Source organism: Mesoplodon bidens, assembly GCF_964165515.1.
Source record: "Mesoplodon bidens genome assembly, chromosome: 14".
NCBI classification, from domain to species: Eukaryota; Metazoa; Chordata; class Mammalia; order Artiodactyla; family Ziphiidae; genus Mesoplodon; species Mesoplodon bidens.
This window is the reverse complement of record NC_138170.1, coordinates 88,078,493-88,095,670: the sequence shown is the minus strand read 5'-3', so window position 1 is coordinate 88,095,670 and position 17,178 is coordinate 88,078,493. Positions and strand designations below refer to the sequence as shown.

The 17,178-nt window shown below is 52.9% G+C and overlaps 1 protein-coding gene across 2 annotated transcripts in view; it reads right to left on the bottom strand.

Annotated features, from left to right (window-relative positions):
- The window catches only part of PXDN (peroxidasin), a 64,790-nt gene that overhangs the window by 25,304 nt on the left and 22,308 nt on the right, over nucleotides 1-17,178 (bottom strand). Inside the window, exons 2-8 of one of the 2 annotated variants that reach the window (XM_081255096.1) lie at nucleotides 14,897-14,968; nucleotides 13,649-13,720; nucleotides 9,914-9,985; nucleotides 6,625-6,696; nucleotides 6,197-6,268; nucleotides 3,967-4,136; nucleotides 1,553-1,670 (exon numbers count right to left, since the gene is read on the bottom strand). In XM_081255096.1, the coding sequence (XP_081111222.1) occupies nucleotides 1,553-1,670; nucleotides 3,967-4,136; nucleotides 6,197-6,268; nucleotides 6,625-6,696; nucleotides 9,914-9,985; nucleotides 13,649-13,720; nucleotides 14,897-14,968 (648 nt within the window). The remainder of the gene's footprint in view (nucleotides 1-1,552; nucleotides 1,671-3,966; nucleotides 4,137-6,196; nucleotides 6,269-6,624; nucleotides 6,697-9,913; nucleotides 9,986-13,648; nucleotides 13,721-14,896; nucleotides 14,969-17,178) is intronic. The other variant, XM_081255097.1, reaches the window with a different exon arrangement.

Below are 17,178 nucleotides of genomic sequence, written 5' to 3'. Positions count from 1 at the left end.
AAAGCGGAAGATTACAAATGTCCCCAGCACACCACCGCCCCTGTTTGAGGGATTTTCCAGGACCCCTCTCAGAATCCAGGTGCCCACAGGCTACAGACCCGGCGCGGGAGGCGCTGTCCGGTTCCCCGCCCACCTCCTTCCTGCTGTGCTCCTCCTGCACCAACCGAGCCACCGAAACCGGCATCTCCCGTCCTTCACGAGCACTTCCTGACAGAGGCAACAGACCTCTCAGGCCCCATAAGTGAGGCTCTTCCTGATGTGGCCCAGCTTTCTCCCACAGACACCGTGAGCCCCGGGGGAGGCTGGGCTGCTGCAGAGATGGGCCCCGGAGCACAGCCCTGCACCAGACGCAGGCCCGGGGCCTTGGGTCTCCCTCTGCCGTGACTGGCTCTGCGATGTTAACTCTTAGTATCAATGTGTTGACTTACAAACGTGGGTGTGACCACTCACAAATGTCGGCGTGCTGGCCTTGAGCGAATCTGTGCTTCTCTGCCCTTTGAACGCACACTCCCCGAAGGAAGCCCTCCCGTGTTCGCTCTGGAATTTACCTCTTGCCACCCTCAGAGCTGTCCCAGATCCCAAGGCACTGGAGACAGGCCAGCATCTCACGCTCCCCACACAGCTCTGGCCCCGAGCCCGGCGTCAGCTGCGCTAGGTCGACGACAAAGTCAGGCCTAGAACCACTCCACGCCTCCACGGCAGGTGCATCTCAGGTGACCCCCCAGGCTCGCTGCCCTGTTCTCTGCAAACACCGCTGGACTCGAGAGCTGGTGTCGGGGGCCCATCTCCTCTCAGCGTCGCGACTAAACCTGGCCAGGGGCTCTACGGGGCCACACTGAACCCACAGGAGGGCTCTGCTGGTGAGCACGCGCAGGCTGGGGTGCTCACGTTTACGATAAGCACGGGGGCAACGACGACGACGTGGCCTCCCGCGGAGGTTTCCTTCCCAGGACTCGGGTCACAGCGATGCATCAGGTGCTGTCCTTCAGCCCAGACGACCCTCGGTGGTCGGACCCCCGGGCCCCGCAGGGATCTGACTACATCCCCCCCGCCCATACCAAGACGCTTGTGGACAGAAGGCGAGGCCTGGGTTTCCAGAGACAAATCACATGCACAGGAGCAAAGTGCATGCGTTCACCTCACAGGGTCTCCCTGAAGATGCCACCCGCAGGGAGGGCCCTCCCTCACCTCCTCGGGACCCAGGGACCAGACCCCACGGCTGCCGCCAGAGCAGGTGGGCGGGCGGGAGACAGCCCGGTTCCCTCCGGTTCCTCCTCCCGGGTGGGGGTAACTGCCCCTTCCGTGATGACCGGCCTCGCTGACCAGGACCAAGCCCGGCAGAGGGTGGCTCGGGCCGTGCGCCTCACAGAGGCCGGGATGTGCCCGGCGGCGACTTCAAAGCAGGAAGGATGCACGGAAAATGTTCCCTCCTCTTTACTCTCCTTCCAGGGAGGAGGAGGAAGGGTCGGGGCGGGCGGATCGGCCGCGGCTCATGGGGCATCTGGATGGAATGCGACCTGGCCCCCCCGGCGGCCCGTCCGGAGCCACTTACTTGTTTCGGAGCCAGATGATCTCGGGCTTGGGGTTGCCCTCAGCCCTGCAGGTGAAGAAGACGGTGTTGCCCAGGGTGACGTCTGCGTCCTGCGGCTCCGACGTGATCCGCGGCCTTTCTGCACCAAAAAGGAAAGCAGACCCTCCTGGTCTTAAACTGTCACGTGACAAGAACCCAGAGCAAATCCCTTCTGTTCAAGACAAAACCACTCCCACGAGAACGGCAGGGGGGCATCTCCACGGAGAAGACGGTGTTAGAGCCGAATTACGCAGCATTGCCAGCATCTGAGGTCCACCCGCTGAGAACCCTGGCAACCGGGTGGCGCTGAGCCTCTGACAGACAGAGCACCGGGTGACGACCTCAGTGGACGCTCCCCGCGAGAGAGCCGGACACTCGTGATTAACAGTTTTAGGGAATGAAAGGACAGACAACGGCACTTTTCAGCTGAAGCCGCCACGAAGGCAGAGGCTGTGCAGGTGCGGCCAGGGGCTCCCAACCCCGGGACCATCTCAGTGTGGGGTTCCCACTGCAGTCCCCTGCGGCCACCCAATCACTGAGCACAGAGAGGCATCCCTCCTGCACTCCAGCTGCTGGGTGACTGTCCTCTCTGTGTCCTCACAGCATGCTGGACTGGTCACCTACTAACTAGGAAACTCGGAGAACTGACCCCTCTAAGCCCAGATGTATTCACTGACCTGCCATGTGCAAAAAGAAAAAGCATGCTCACGTGCAAATGCGTGTGCTCCTGTGTGTGTGTACATGCGTACATGTGCCTGCAAGTGTGTGCACAGTGCCTTCACAACATCTGGCATCTTAAACAGGCACAAAAGGCCGTCTGCGTGTCTATTACTGCACAGCGTCAACAGGAAATCCCTCGGACTCACCGCCATCCACGTTAACCCCCCGAGGCCGCGCCGCTCCCGTTTCCACTCCCAGCCGCCCTGCTCGCCACGCCAGTCTGGACACTGCGGCTCCCTCTACTGTAGCTGGAGGACCCCCAGCCCCACCGCTCATCCCTGGAGCCACACTCGCCTACTTGCCATCCTCTCTGACGCGCTGAATTTGGGAACTTGGAGCAAGCTCTGCTTCTCCATTCTGTCTCCAGGAAGAGGCAATGGCGGTGAAGGAGCTGGAGGAAGCACCACCCTCCTGAGCACCCCCCAGTGACCCCGAGTGACCGGCAGTAACTGAGGACCTTCCAGGGCACTAAGGGCAGAGGCGTCATCCCCAGGCGTCCCACAAGGCCCTGGGAGCTCAGAAGGCTCAAGACACCACTGCCTCGGTCACCCCAGCCTGGCCCCTCTCGACAAGATCGGAGCCGGGCTGGGGTGGGGTTGAGGGAGGAGGGTCCGCTCCTGCCCCAGAAGAGAGGTGGGCAGAACCCAGGCCGACTCAGGAGGGCAGCCCCAAGATGGGCACAGGGAAGTTAGCCTGTCGTGACCCCCGAGCAGGTCCAGAGGGCAGAGGGCAGAGGGAGCATCCTCCCCTGCTCCACCCAGGAAGCCGATCCTAAGGAGACAGTCTTGAGAACGGGGTGCACAGAGCACAGCCCTGCTGCCCGTCCTGAGGGACCCCTGCCAGCAGAGCAGCCCTGACAAAGACGAGGGCACGACACGTGGAGGCCACAGGGTGGCCCTGGGACTGAAGTCAGTCACCTGCACACACTAAAGGCAAGGAGCCTGACTGAACAGGGATCGCTCATAAAGTGTTACAAACGGCGACAAGTGAAGTTACATAACTGGGGGGGGGGTTACTATGAAATGGAGTGACCTTCAAAGTAATTAATTTTGTTTTCAGTATTTGAAAATAATAATGATGCTCTGGAGAACCTAATTTTAGCACCCCTCCCCCCTCAGAAGTGCTAAACTTAAAAGAAAAGCTGGATTCCTTGGGTGTTTATTTATTAGGAAGATTTGTCCTGCGAGATTTGATTTCACTCCTTTTCTTGTGTTTCTTCGTGAGGCACTGCGTACGCGCAAGCGGTGCACAGGTGCAACAAGCCGGACAAACTCGGCCTACGGTCACTCTGCGTGGCCACCACCCAGATCCAGACCCAGGAGGCTGCCAGCTCCCAGCCAGAAACCACCCCCGACCCCGACACCCAGCCCACTATGGGGTCCTGCCGGCCAGGCTGCTGCAGCATCTAAAGGCAGAGGCCTGGAAGGAGCCACAGAGGTAGTGGTGCATTTCAGGTTGCTATTTTTTTGGCAGGGAAACCTGAAAATTAAACCCAAGTTTATTACCAGATAGTTAGTTTCTTACAGGTACTACAGAGACGGGCTTTGTAAAGCAGGGTCCGGTCAGGCCCCACCCAGACTTGATCTGTGGGATCAGCCAGTGGCAGCTGGAGACAGGGCTGCACACGCCATGCCCTCTGGACACCAACGTGGGCTTGGGCCCCAGGACTCACTCACCACAGTCCAGCTCTTCCGGGGTGATGGCAGCCACCGACCGCCCCTGGATGCGCCTGGGATATTCACAGGTGGCCGCTGCCTGCGCGTTCCCCGACCGGGCGTAGCTCTTCAGCAGGTCCGCCAGCCACAGGATCTCACAGTCACAGTGAAGCGCGTTGGAGTCCAGACGCCTACGAGAAGGAAGCCACAGCCGGTGAGACGTGGGATGGGCAAGGGCTGACCCGAGCCGGGCAGACCCGAACTGACCAGCAGTGATGGGGCCCGCGGACAACAGAATCTGACCTGGTCCTGCCTGACCAGGGGACCCAGCAGAGCTCCACACTCGACAGAAAGAAGAGACTGAGGGCCCGAACAACGCAAATAAAGGTGGTGAAAGGAGCCAATACTGTATGTTTTAGGTTCAAGACCGGGGGACAGATACGTGCCGGATGAGTCCGGGAAGTTTCATGAAAAGCACAAGACAGGAGCCTTCGTAAAATCAGTAATGCAGAAACCCCCACCACCCGGAACTATTCCCGAACTCTCATCACCACTGGCACCGCGTCATCATGGACTACCTCATTTAACCCTTAAATACGCCCTAAAAGACAGTCAGCCCACAGGGCACAAATCTCAGCGGCTGAATTATGCTTAAAGTTCCGGGAGAAAGTGCCCCACGAGGCTGGACACATCCGTCCCAACAAGCGGAACAGGCAGGGTGTCACCTCCTCCCTCGGAAACGACGGCCATTTATGCAGCAAAGCACAAGGTAAGGAGTGTCACGGGGGGACGTGGACCAAGAGCGAGGAGGTGGCGGCAGGGCTGGCCCCGTTCAGAGGGATCTCTCGGGACCAGAGCCGAGGGGCCGCCCTCAGGCATCCACTGAGCTCACACCTGCAGGCCACAGCTCCCCAGGGAGGCGGGCGCGTGATGGCACACCTCCTACTTGCATTTCCCCAGGACGCTGGCTCGGAGTGGGCAGCAGGCAGAACTGGCCCTCTGCCTGGACGGCCAGATCTGATAAGCACGTCCCACGGAATCCACGGGGCTCAACGCAGACACGACAGAACCTCCCCCCTGCCGATCCCTCTGGTCAGCAGGCCGTGGGGGACCCAGAACCTTCCCAGCGCGCGCTGACCCCAGAGCCCCTCTGAATAAACGGCAGGACCTCTGTGCTCAGGACGGGCCCCAGGGACAGTGGATGAGCAGGTGTGTGACCCCGGCCAGCGGCCCCTGGGCTGAGCGGCCAGAGCAGGAAGCCCCCGACTGCACGCTCCCCTCTGCCGTCTGGCGGGGAGGGGGAGATTCACTGGGGCCGAGAAACCTAGGGTTTCACAGGCCGAGCAGATGCAGAGGGCAGAGCTAGACCAGCAAAAGGCCAGAAAGGAGGCAGAGACGGAGAAGAACCGTTCCAGCCTTCTGTAGACTCAGGTAACCCCCACGTACCCTGAGCTCATCTTGGCAACTTCTGGCAATTTCTTTCCTAGCCTCTCTTATCTACCAAACAGGCGGTGTTTCTCTCATCTGCCACCCTAGAACGTAGTTTTTAGTTTGGCTGGGGATTTCTTTATCTTATAAAGAAAAAAATCGTAAATAGTGAGGAAACTCTGTGTCTTACTTAACTCAAGAGAGAAACAAAGGCCACTCTGGGCCCAGGCCTGGTAATTTGACTTTTCTATCTCTTTCTTAAGCCCAGTTCATTGTACACTCTCAGTAATACCTAACTGAAAAACAATGGCCTTCAAGACCTCGGAGAAAAACACAAAAAAGATGTCAGATAGCTTTCTCCAGAAGCTATTATAAGAAATTACTCAGTGTAAAGATAAATTATTTTTAGAGACCTAAAAATGGACAGAATTCAGTTATGTGCAGGCCTAAATAAAAGGAATGCAATACAGTTGAGATTACTTCTAGGCCAATTTTATTTCCACCAGTACAATATGTAACATGGAATTAAAGATTAATTTGAGGAATTTAAAATTGATTTTTAAAAACGTCTTCCTTGCCTATTAAAGGGTTCATCTGTTGCCACATTCCCTCAAGCCAGCTAGGTCTTGGCCAGCTAGGTCTTGGCCAGCTAGGTCTTGGTTCAGCGTTCTGATGGCTTAATTCACCCTCCCTTCCTAATTCATATCCAGACTGTGATGAACTCTTCTTTGAAATACCCAGTAAAAGGGGTCAGGTAAATGCATGACATGGAGAAATTATTAGTCTTTGCTGAAAAGACAGCATAAAGGGTTAGTATACTCACAATCTTTTCATAGATTCCAAGTGATTAAATGTTCCCGGAACCAAATGTGTAATTCGGTTGTTATGTAAAAACCTGTTGAAAGAGGTGATAAACCACAGCAATTCTTTAAAATACGTTCCTAGACATGTAGAAAAGAGTATAAGCAGTCAGATAAATCAGCTTTCAAAGCACATCCCAGTGGCTGCCTTTGTTTAATATAAGTGAATTTGAGAACAGTGTTATTCAGTACAGAAAATAACTACATTTTTTTCTATTTTATCACTATTCCCACTTCTGAACTGGTAGAGAAGAGCACAGATTTCCTACTGAGACGTTTCCCGGTTGTTTGAACAGACATAGATGTTCTTTCTGTTACAGGAAATAGACAGAGCCACAAGCTCCAGAACCTGCAGGTAAAGAGGGGCAACCAAGAGGGTAACACTACTTACAGCCTCTCCAGCTTCGGCAAATGCTGAAATGACTCTGGGTCCAAAGTCTCTATCTGATTAAAGTGCAGGTATCTAGAGGCGTTTTTAAAAATGGGAAAAAGAAACAAATTTTAAACAATTTTATACTTTTGATAGATCTATAGGGTTTTGCTGAAGACATTTGTTCTCTAAGTCATTTCAAATACACACGTCAATAGATAACTCTCTAGATCTCCTACATTGTATGGAAAACAAATGAAGTCATCAAATAGGAAGATTAAAGACAACGGAAAACTGGGTGCAGACTTTAAATGATTGACTGGACAATACGACTAAGGGTCAAGCACACCGACCGGGCTTCCTCCCCACCCAGCAAGGAAAGCCAGGGACGCTCAGCTCTCCAAATACGTGGACCTTTCTAGAAAAAAAATCAACATGAACTCATTACACCACACACGCAGGTATGTGAATGCCTTAATTCCAATCTAAAAACGGATTTAGGAGACTTACACTTCAAGGTGACATTGGGTATATTGCTTTTCAGCTACAGAAACAGCAACTACAGAAATAACAGAAGAACCTGACCCTGAGTTTAAGCGAAATAATGTATTTCCTCAAATGTCCTTTAATTACATAGACCATCCAGAGCTTAAACGTCTTTCCCTTTGAGTCCTTACTTGCCATAAGTTACACATTTTTTCGTAAAACTAATGTCTTCTCGTTGTCCTGCATAGCGCCTTTCTCACTTTGAAAATTGGTGGGCTTTTGCCTTAGAAATACACGGAAGCCCCCTCTAACCAGTGCTCCTGCAGGAGCCCCTCCTGACACACAGGGACCTGGCCCGACGCGCCAGGCTGTGTCTTCACGAGATGCTGGGACCAGCAGGGTCACAGCACAAACCCACGCAAAGGAGGGCTCTCTCCACACTCCCTCCACCAGGTACAGCCTTTCACTGACTTTCTGAAATGATGGACCCTCAAGGTCCCTCGCCCTGTCCTGTCGGTGTCCGGCCTGCCCTGGGCCAGCTCGCCGGGAGAACCACTGTGGTGACCACATGGCCGCAGAGCTGCCCACCCTCCTCCACGGGCAGGCAGCCTGGTGGGGGCCGGGTCTGTGCCCACCGCCCTCCCGGCGAGAGTGGGGGCCTGAGGGCAGGAAACGCCCCGTCCTGACTATGCAGGACGTACACGTCCAGCGGCCACCGTGGAGCAGCCTGGGGCCGCCCCATCAAGCACAGACACGGGGAGCAGACACGCTCAGCCGCACTGTTCCAGAGACTGCGGGCCGGCCGGCCAGGTCCCGGGCGAAGCCAAGGGAAGGAGAGAAGGGAAGACAGGCCGGTCCCAACCTGATGCTGTTTAAAAATCCACGTGCCGACAGCCAGGGGGAGGCTGACTGGACGCGGGTGCTGCCTTGAGGGGCTCAGGGTTCACAGACCCCCAGGGCTGTGGCCACCTCTCCCGATGGTGGAGGAAAACGGGCCGAAGGCAGGAAGGGAGCCCCCAGCGCCGTCCACGGTCCCCGCCCCCTGCCTGCGGCCGGCCTCTCAGGGAGCCCGGGTGAGCCCGCTGGACGGTGTGGGTCTAACGCGCAGCCTAAGGAGCTTGTCAGAGCCTCCGGGTTAGAGACCAGAGCTAAGGACACACTTTTGTGCAGCCGGCGGCCCGAGGCTGCAGCCCGTCACCAAGTGCCCTGCTCTGCATCTGCGCCTGTTCCACGAGTCTTCCCCCAGCCCTGGGGCAGGGGGTGTCCACACACGGCCGGTTGCTGAGGCTCTGTCCCAATCGATTTTGCTCAAATAAACTCTAAACATTTGTATAAGCCTCCGCTTATCTTTTTAGGCCTGCGAGAGCCGAGATGCTGGGCAGACACGGGGCTCGGGACCAGCCTCCCCTCTGCTGGAGCCCATGTGCCAGCTCTGGGCATGGGGGGCCCCCGTGAGGATGGGGACCCGAAGCGCTCTGCACGCGGCCGGGGCAGATCTGTGCGTGTTCCTAGGGGAACGCTCCCCTCCCCCTCACTGGCGGGGACAGTTCCCAATCTCTCTTCATCCCTAAGTCTCAGCAGCAGAGACCCCTCACCCCCAGCGCCTGATCCTGGGTTTGGAGGCAGCCTGACTTAGGATGCTGTCCCGAATCCCTAGGACCTTGGTCACCAACTCCCACTTGGCGCTCCGTGGATGCCATTCCCCTTCCCTCCTCATTTCTCCCAGACTTTGCCTCTGTTTTCCTCAAAAATAACCCCGCTCACCCCCTCCCAAGGCTCGATGGGCCTCACTTAGTTCCACACTTGACAGCACATGTAAATCCCAGTCCCAGATCCATTAAAACTGAGTCAGATGCAGGAACATGTTCCGGGGACCCTCCCTCCACCTGGGAGTTCTCCAGATATTCCCACGTGTTTCTGTGATGATATGATCCCTGTGTCATTCTCCCTGAAGCCGAGGGTGTACAGCCCCTCATATACAACTTCTTTCTAAATCCAGTCCACGACGAGCACAGCAGGCTCGGGAAAGTGGCTCTCAGCTGGATAAATAAATGGGTATCTAAAAACAAGAGCCCTGCGTGTGCTTCGGAAGCTCCTGGTTCAGGTGAGGCCTCCCCAGCTCTGCCTCAAGGTCTCTGGAGATGTTTCCATGTCCGGTCAACTGACAAAACATGAACCACATCCTCCGCTGCAGCATCCACGTGAATAAAACTGCCTGACACGCGATGACTCCAGCCCATTGATGGACAGGTGACCGGCCAAGCAAACAAGTCAGAAAATGCCTTTGACCAGGAGTTCTACTTAAAATGGGCATGCTGACTTCACAGCAAAGTAGGACTTCATATGCAGCCCAAGAAACAACATCCAGCGTACCCTAACTGGAAACATATGGAAAAGTTTATTTTCTCCAGAATAATGACATGATGAATGACGCAAGTAAACCGGACGTGCAGATTCACAAACAGGAAATACTGTACGAGGAAAACAACCTCCTGGTCCCCACTTCTCCCCGAAAGACCTCTACTTGCTCAGATCTGTTTACAAGTCTATCTTGTTAAACTGGAAGCACCATGGGGACAGGGGTCAACCGGTGTTACTGGTCCTTGTCCCAGGAATGCAGGGCACAGGGTGTGGGGTGGCTGCCCAGATGGGCGGGGTCAGAAGGAGGGAGGGACCACGGCTTTGTCATCTGCATGCACACAGCCCTAGGCCCCCGGGGCACAGACATGCATCGTGCAAACAGCAGACTTGGCCTATTTTTCCCTGCAAGAGGCAAAGGGCAGGTGAAATCCAAGACACCGCAGAGCAGAGGAGAGGCACTTACAGTTGCTCTAGAGAGGCAAGTCCCTTAAACGCTTGCCTGTCAATTGACTGGATCTCATTCTTGTACAGATAGCTGAAACAAGAAACACGGGAGGATTAGCACACGCACGCCAGGCCGTAACTCAGGGTGGAAAGAAGAATTCAGTTGGCACGTGGAGACAGTTTTCAAATTCATGATCGTATTAGGATACAAACAGAATGTTTACACAATAAGTACAGTTCCTCCAAGGAGGCTCCCTTTCCCCTTTCTAAGGAAAACCTCCAACCGGAGATGATCAGACCACCGCCATGTCTTCAGGAAACTCATAGATTCTTGGAGGACAGCTTATGAGCAGCTGACAAAGCATTTGCTTCAAAGCCTGAAGAAAATAAAATCATTTCCCGAAAAACATGTAAAATGCATTGAATATAAGCTTCTGTAACTGATACTGCTACAGTTTCAAAATGCCCAGAAATAATCTGGGAAATAGAAATTACAAAGACTAAATTACAAAGACTACATAATCTGTTTTCCACTCAGAATCCCATTCTCCTACAACAGAAGCAACCAAGGCTGATCAGAAGAACCACCCAATGGGCCCGCTGCCTGTTTCTGCATGGCCTGCACGCTAAGGATGGTTCTTACGTTTCTAAATGGTTAAATATTTCGAAACACATGAAAATCATGTGAAATTCACATTTCAGTGTCCGAAAATACAGTTTTGTTGGCACACGGCCATGCCGACTCATTTACTCTGGTCTACGGCTGATTTTGTGCCCCATGGAAACACAGACGTATGGTCCTCAAAGCCTCAAGCGCGTACTGCCCCGTCCTTTCCAGAAGAAGCTGGCCAACTCCTGAAGGAACCCATCCAGGGTGAAGACTTTCACACTGAAGTATCCAATTCCACCAGAAACACAAAACCATGTGTGTTGGGTCCACCCATCTGTCCTGGACTTCAGAACACATGTCTACCGCGGCCGTCTGTATCAGACGTGGAGACACCTGCACCAGGCATTTCTCCATCACTGATGTGGGCAGAGGGACGCATCAAAATCCACACCTTTCCTATAGTGTAACTCAGGCAGATCCTTCTCTGCACACTGGATGCTCGGTGGCTGGGCTCTCACCTACCTACCCACTTGATAAATGACACCGCTTTGTCTCAATGCTTGTAACGTCGCCTACTTCATTTCCAGGACATGCGTTTTACTTAATAATATTTGGCGCAGGGCCCAGTCTAACAGGACCTGCTGTGCTGCCTTTAATCGCTGCAATCCTTCCAAGCGTTTTCCCTTCTCTCTCTGCGCACATCTGCTGAGGCGACTTCAGTAAGAACTACAAGCCTTAACACAAACCAGCCAGAATTCCCCCTGAAGCTGAGGCCCAGTGCCTGAAAGAGGCCTGGCACAGACATTACTTCTCCAGGCTGTGGGGTCTGAACCCTTGAACTGCCACCTACTGGCTGTGTGTCTTGAATAAGAATTAACATTCTCTGCCTCAGTTTCTCCGTATGTAAGATGGAGTGAATAGCAGTACCTCACAGGATCACTGAAATTCAACAAATATATAGAGCTTTGGAATAGGGCCTCACACGTGCACCTCCTGTCCAGATGTGAGTTATTTCTCCTACTGCTAATAACCCTATAGGAGGTAAGTCTGAACAAAGGTTTCTGTGCCTGTTTCTTAAACACAAACAAGCAAAACAAAATATCAACATGGACATCACGTTGCATGCACTTCAAGAAGATGAGAGTAAAGGAATCCTGTCAAAGAATACATACAATTGAACCACACTAGTATGTATGAATGCATGCTGGTAAAGACACTGGAGCGTAATCTGTTTTCCTAAGAATAACTCGGTATTGATCATGATCTAACAATAAATCATAAATAATTTTCTACTTCATCACAGAGTTGACCTTTGAATATGAGTTCTAACTACCTCGAGGGTTAATTTTCATCATTCGGAAAGCTTAATGAAGGCGAAGGTGTATTCCTTACCAGAAGTCACTGGAGCTCCAACACGTAAGGAACACTCAACCTCCAAAAATACACTTTGGCACTGATTAGATAAATACCAAGGCTGCAATAATCAATAAATTGTGGAAGCCTTCTTAAACAGTTAAGATGCATACCGCACAGTCTCTAAGTCAGTGCCTGTCAGGATGGACCCTCCCGATTGGTCTGGGAAGTCGGAGGAGGAGGCTGGGAGCAGCAGCAGCAGCATGGCAGGGTCAAGGGACACCTTCCCGCCACAGCCGCATCCCTGTCCTGGTGTCTGTCCTCACAGCGGTCCATCTCCCACCCCCACCCCCGTTACTGTCGACCACTGTTCAGCCCATCCCCGTGACCCTGGAACCTAGCGCGTGGGCGTCTCGGATGAGTTCAGGTGGGAGGGGGAAATGTTGGCACGTGGATGCTTTGAAAGGAAGCCCGTCAACAGACGAGGTTTAAAAGTATTATTTTAAAAAACTGTCTTAAGTGAAAAATGAAGTATCCCTAACTACTCGGGTAAATGATAATTCGCTCTTAAGTAATTCAGACCAAAAAAATAAAAAATAAAGTAAAAAAAATTGTTTTATAAAAACAGACTAAACATGCACACACGCACTGCAAATACTGGTTATCAGTTACAGGACTCTGCTTCTAAGAAATCTAGGTTTTCTTCTGGAGCTTACACAGCACTTAAAATCAAAAACCAAAACAAAACGTAAGTAAATAAATGAAAACTCAAGAATAAATAGAAGACCTTTCCCTCATTTTAAAAATGAGCAACAAAGCTTAGTGTGAACATTGCTAATGAAAAATTAATATACTGCATCAAAAGTGATGGAGAAAAGTGTGTAGACACGACACTTTCAGATTCTTTGTGGAGGAAGATGTATTTAATAAAGAGTTAATGTTATCTCTTGCTCATAACCACTGTCTCACCTAAACTCAACAGGACTTGGAGACATCCAGGTTCACTTAAGCCACACGTTTTCCCCCAAATCACTGATACCAATCCCTCATTAAAATGGCTCTAGCTGAGCAGTCCTAAAATTAAGAGTAATTTCCTCAAAGCACATGATACTTACTTCTAATCTGTTAGAACCAGCAATGTATTCAGTGTTTTGTTAAAGTTTCCAACTTCAAAATAAGTGCCTGTGAAGGTACTGAACCAGGCGAGGTCACTTTCTAACTGCAAAAGTGACTTTAACAAGCAGATATTTTAAATGCTAATAAACTCATTAATTCAAATCAATTTTTAAAGGTAGAATAAAATTTAACTACATAAAGATAAGAGGTGAAATCACTTGGCGGAAGATGGGGAAAATTAGCAAGAATTAGTGACATTCCAGAGGGATCTGTCCTTCCCATCTCACATCTCGCCCACCCCTGAAAGCTCAGATTCCACAAAATATGTCAGCTGTTCACACTGGCGGCTGAACATAACTTATCACCTTCCATCTCAAGAAGCGTCATTATTACCCGAGAATGATTTTCAGAGGCTATAGTTTCTAATTTTATTCAACCTATTTTACTTAAGGCTTAGCAGATAAACACTAGAAATCACGTAAGGTAGCACTTTATACTGATAACAACTCATTTTAAAAGTCCCAACCAAAATTTCACTCACCTTTCAAAAATAAAACCTCTTTTTCACATGAATGTATTTACAATAATTCATGAACAGCACAATATTTAGCTCAGTGAGTAAACAGTCCGAATACAGGTAACAGACTCTGGTGTAAAGAACTGGTCATGACTTACAGGTATTTTAGATTCTCCAAGTCTTCAAATGACCCACCAGGTATACTCTTGATCTGATTATTGTTGAGAAGCCTGTGAAAGAAAAGTCTCAGTAAGAATTTAAAAAACAACACGCTTCTGAATTGTGTTATGATTAAGCCATAGACCTAATACTGACATTCGCTAAATGCAAATTAACACAAGCAAGAGCACTGTTGGTGCTGGATGCTCCCGGCTGCAAGTTTTCTCAGGGAGCTGGTCCATATCAGCGCACACTGCTGCAGCTCTGCATACAGCGGAGAAACAATCCCCTCTCTCCTGCACAAAGACGTCTCTCTTTATCCTGCCATCTCTTCCATTTATTTCCCTGCCAGCCAGCTGGGAGGCCCTCGCAGAGGTGCAGGGTGTCCCGGAGATGGGTGTCTCACCATGGAGCTTTCCTTTTCACGGGGAGGGAGCTGGGGGCCGAGCCACCCATGTCCCCCCAACAAGGCTTACAGGGCAGTGGTGAACGTTCCTGACCCCCAGGCCCTGCACAGAACAGTCACCTCCTGGGGCAGAAGGGCCAGAACCCGTCTCCGCCCACAGCATTCAGCACAGCCCATGGCAGCCTGGAGTTGGGGTCTAAACCCTGGGACGCAGCTGGACAACACCCCAACCCCACCAGGACCCATACTAGCTCAGAGGAGGGCCGTCCCCTCGACCCCGCAGTGGGAGACGTGACCAGCACAGACCTGGATCACACCCAGAGGATGGACAGCTTCACAGAGGTCAGATGAGACGCACAGGGACAAAGGCCACAACGGCCGCCAAGCCTGGGACCCAGTCCTGGCATCTTAACGTGCAAATCCCTCTGTCAGGTTCCACGGCAACCTCTCAGCCATGCCCACCCATAGTGGGCAATGGGGTAGACGTCCCTCAGCCTTCGGGATCTACCCCCAGGGGAAAGGTGTGATGATTCCTCAGACCCCAGCTTCGGGATGTACCCACAGGGAAAGGTGTGATACTTTTTTTTTTGCGGTACGCGGGCCTCTCACTGTTGCAGCCTCTCCCGTCGCGGAGCATAGGCTCCGGACGCACAGGCCCAGCGGCCATGGCTCACGGACCCAGCCGCTTCGCGGCCTGTGGGATCCTCCCGGACTGGGGCACAAACCCACATCCCCTGCATCGGCAGGTGGACTCTCAACCACTGCGCCACCAGGGAAGCCCCTGGTGTGATAATTTTGATATCTCTTTTCTACTGGCTCCCAGTACACTGTTTGGACTTACAATGTGTTCAAGTTTCTCAGCCCTCTGAAGGCCCCCGGCTGGATCTCTCTGATTCTGTTAAAGCGAAGATCCCTGTGAAGAGACAAGAAACGCATTTACGGAGAGAAATCTGTGATTGTCACTAGTTGTGTGTCATCTTTAAATATTCAGTTTCCAAGCAGCAATAAGGCATTTAAGAAATTAAACCTCCCTGTTCATTCCTTGGATGAATCAACCCTGGGCCAAGGCTAACAAATACATGAATATTTGTCTGAATGACAGGTGGACGCTCTCACCTCACAGAGTTTGTTTAAACAATAATTATGGGGAGATAACAGGTTCCTTGGTCACCCATCCATCCATCTCCGCCAGCCCACGGGAACGCTCAAGTCTCAGAGTTAAGACAACAAACACAGGACGGATTTGCAGGGCCTCACGAAGGGAGTCACCCCTGGAGCAGGCGTGGAAACACTGGGGTTCCCCCTCCAGTGACCTCTGAGCTGGAACTCACTCCCCCAGTAAGGACATTTAGCCCGAACGCTCGGAGCCACAAAGCTCATTCAGTGTGTGAGCTGGAAAAACAAGGCTATTTCATGTGTGCATCTTAACACGGTAAATAAAATTAAATGCAAAAGTAGAAGAGTGGACGGGGGGAGGGCCTGAGCAGCCCAGGAGAGACCAGAGGCTGAGGCAGAAGCCGGCCCAGCAGCGGGAGACGCACGGACACAGAGCAGGCCTGTGGGGCTCAGGCCGGGGCCAGGAGTGCAGGGACAGGTCTGCTGAGATGCTCACTCCCACCCTCCCCCAGCTTGACTTAAAATCTATCACTTGAACAAGTATAAAAGTCACTGACAACTAAACGCAAAGACCCCTTTCTTGACCAAAGAGTCTTAGAAAAATTAAAATGCCTTCCTCACTGGCTGAACCCCTCCCATCACAGCCCAGCAGGGATCATGATGGGCTGAACTGTGTCTCCCCCAATTCACACGTTGAAGCCGGACTCCCACGGCCTCAGAGCGTGATCTGATTTGGGGATAGAGTCCTTCCAGAGGTGACCAAGTTCCAGTGAGGTCACACGGGTGGCCCTGGTCCAAGACAGCTGGTGTCTTTGTAAAAAGGGGAGATTTGGAGACAGGCACACGGGGGAAGGCCAAGGACTGCGGCAAACCTCCAGAGCCGGGCGGCAGGTGGGCGTGGAGGAACGGCCTGGCTCAGAATCCCCCTCGCGGCCACAGAAGGAACCAGCCCTGCCAGTTGACCTTAGATGTCCGGCCTCTGGGACTCTGGGAGAACAGACTCCTGTCCTGTCGGTGGTGCTTCGATAGGACGGCCACAGGAAACTCCCACGGGTATCCTGGGGCAGCACTGGCCCAGGTCACGAATGGACGGCTGTCTTAGGATATTTACTGAGCCCTTTCAGTGTTCATAATCTTTTCAGGAATCTGATTACGTTGACCCGATTCAACAGCCGTAACTGATGACAGAACTGGTTTGAGTTTGCGGTGGAGGCTTCTCGGAAAGCGTTTGTCTGAGTGGCTGAAACCACCCGTGCCTGCGTCGGGCAGCGAGGGCCATGCACTGCCTTCGGGCATTTGCTTCCTCGCTCCGGGTCAAGTCCTCGGGACCCAGGAACACGGTCAGCACAGGACCCTCACCCAGGTTCACTCTCTTTGGAGGCCCTGTTGCCCAGCAGCATGCTCCCCCAGGACCCCTCCTCCCCTGCACAGACAGGCTTGTTTTCTAATAAAGAGTAATTTACGTTCATATGCAGAGCAGAGCGTGCGGCCCCCTCGGGGGGAGCTGTGAAGGGGAGGGGTGGGGGGCAGATGGGGCCGCGCCCTGGGGACCCTAACGCTCCCCGCAGTCCCTGCTTTCTTCTCCGCTTCAGAGGGCTAAGGTGGCCCCGTCAGCGTCTGGCTCTGTCCCCCAAGAGCGTCACCCTGGTCCTTCAAGCCCCCCTCATGCCCGGATCCAAGCGCACCGCCAGGCCCGTCCACTTTCCAGACAAAGCGCAACATCAAGTCCACCTCCTCCTCTTCCTCTGCCACCAATGCTCGGCCAGGCCCGGCCGTGTCTGCAAACCCGACCTCACTCTTGGACTGGACGCCGTCCACGACTGCCCAGCCCACTGCTCCCATCGCTGTAACAAAACTCCCGACCGGGATCATGGCGGCCTTTCCCGTGGGCCCCGTCCACCCCTCCTAATGCTTCAGGCCCATGGGCAGCCTGCATGGAGGACCCAGGTCCCCCGACCAGGGATGCAGCCTGCAGACCTCTAAGTGGACCGTGCAGAGGGGCACCTG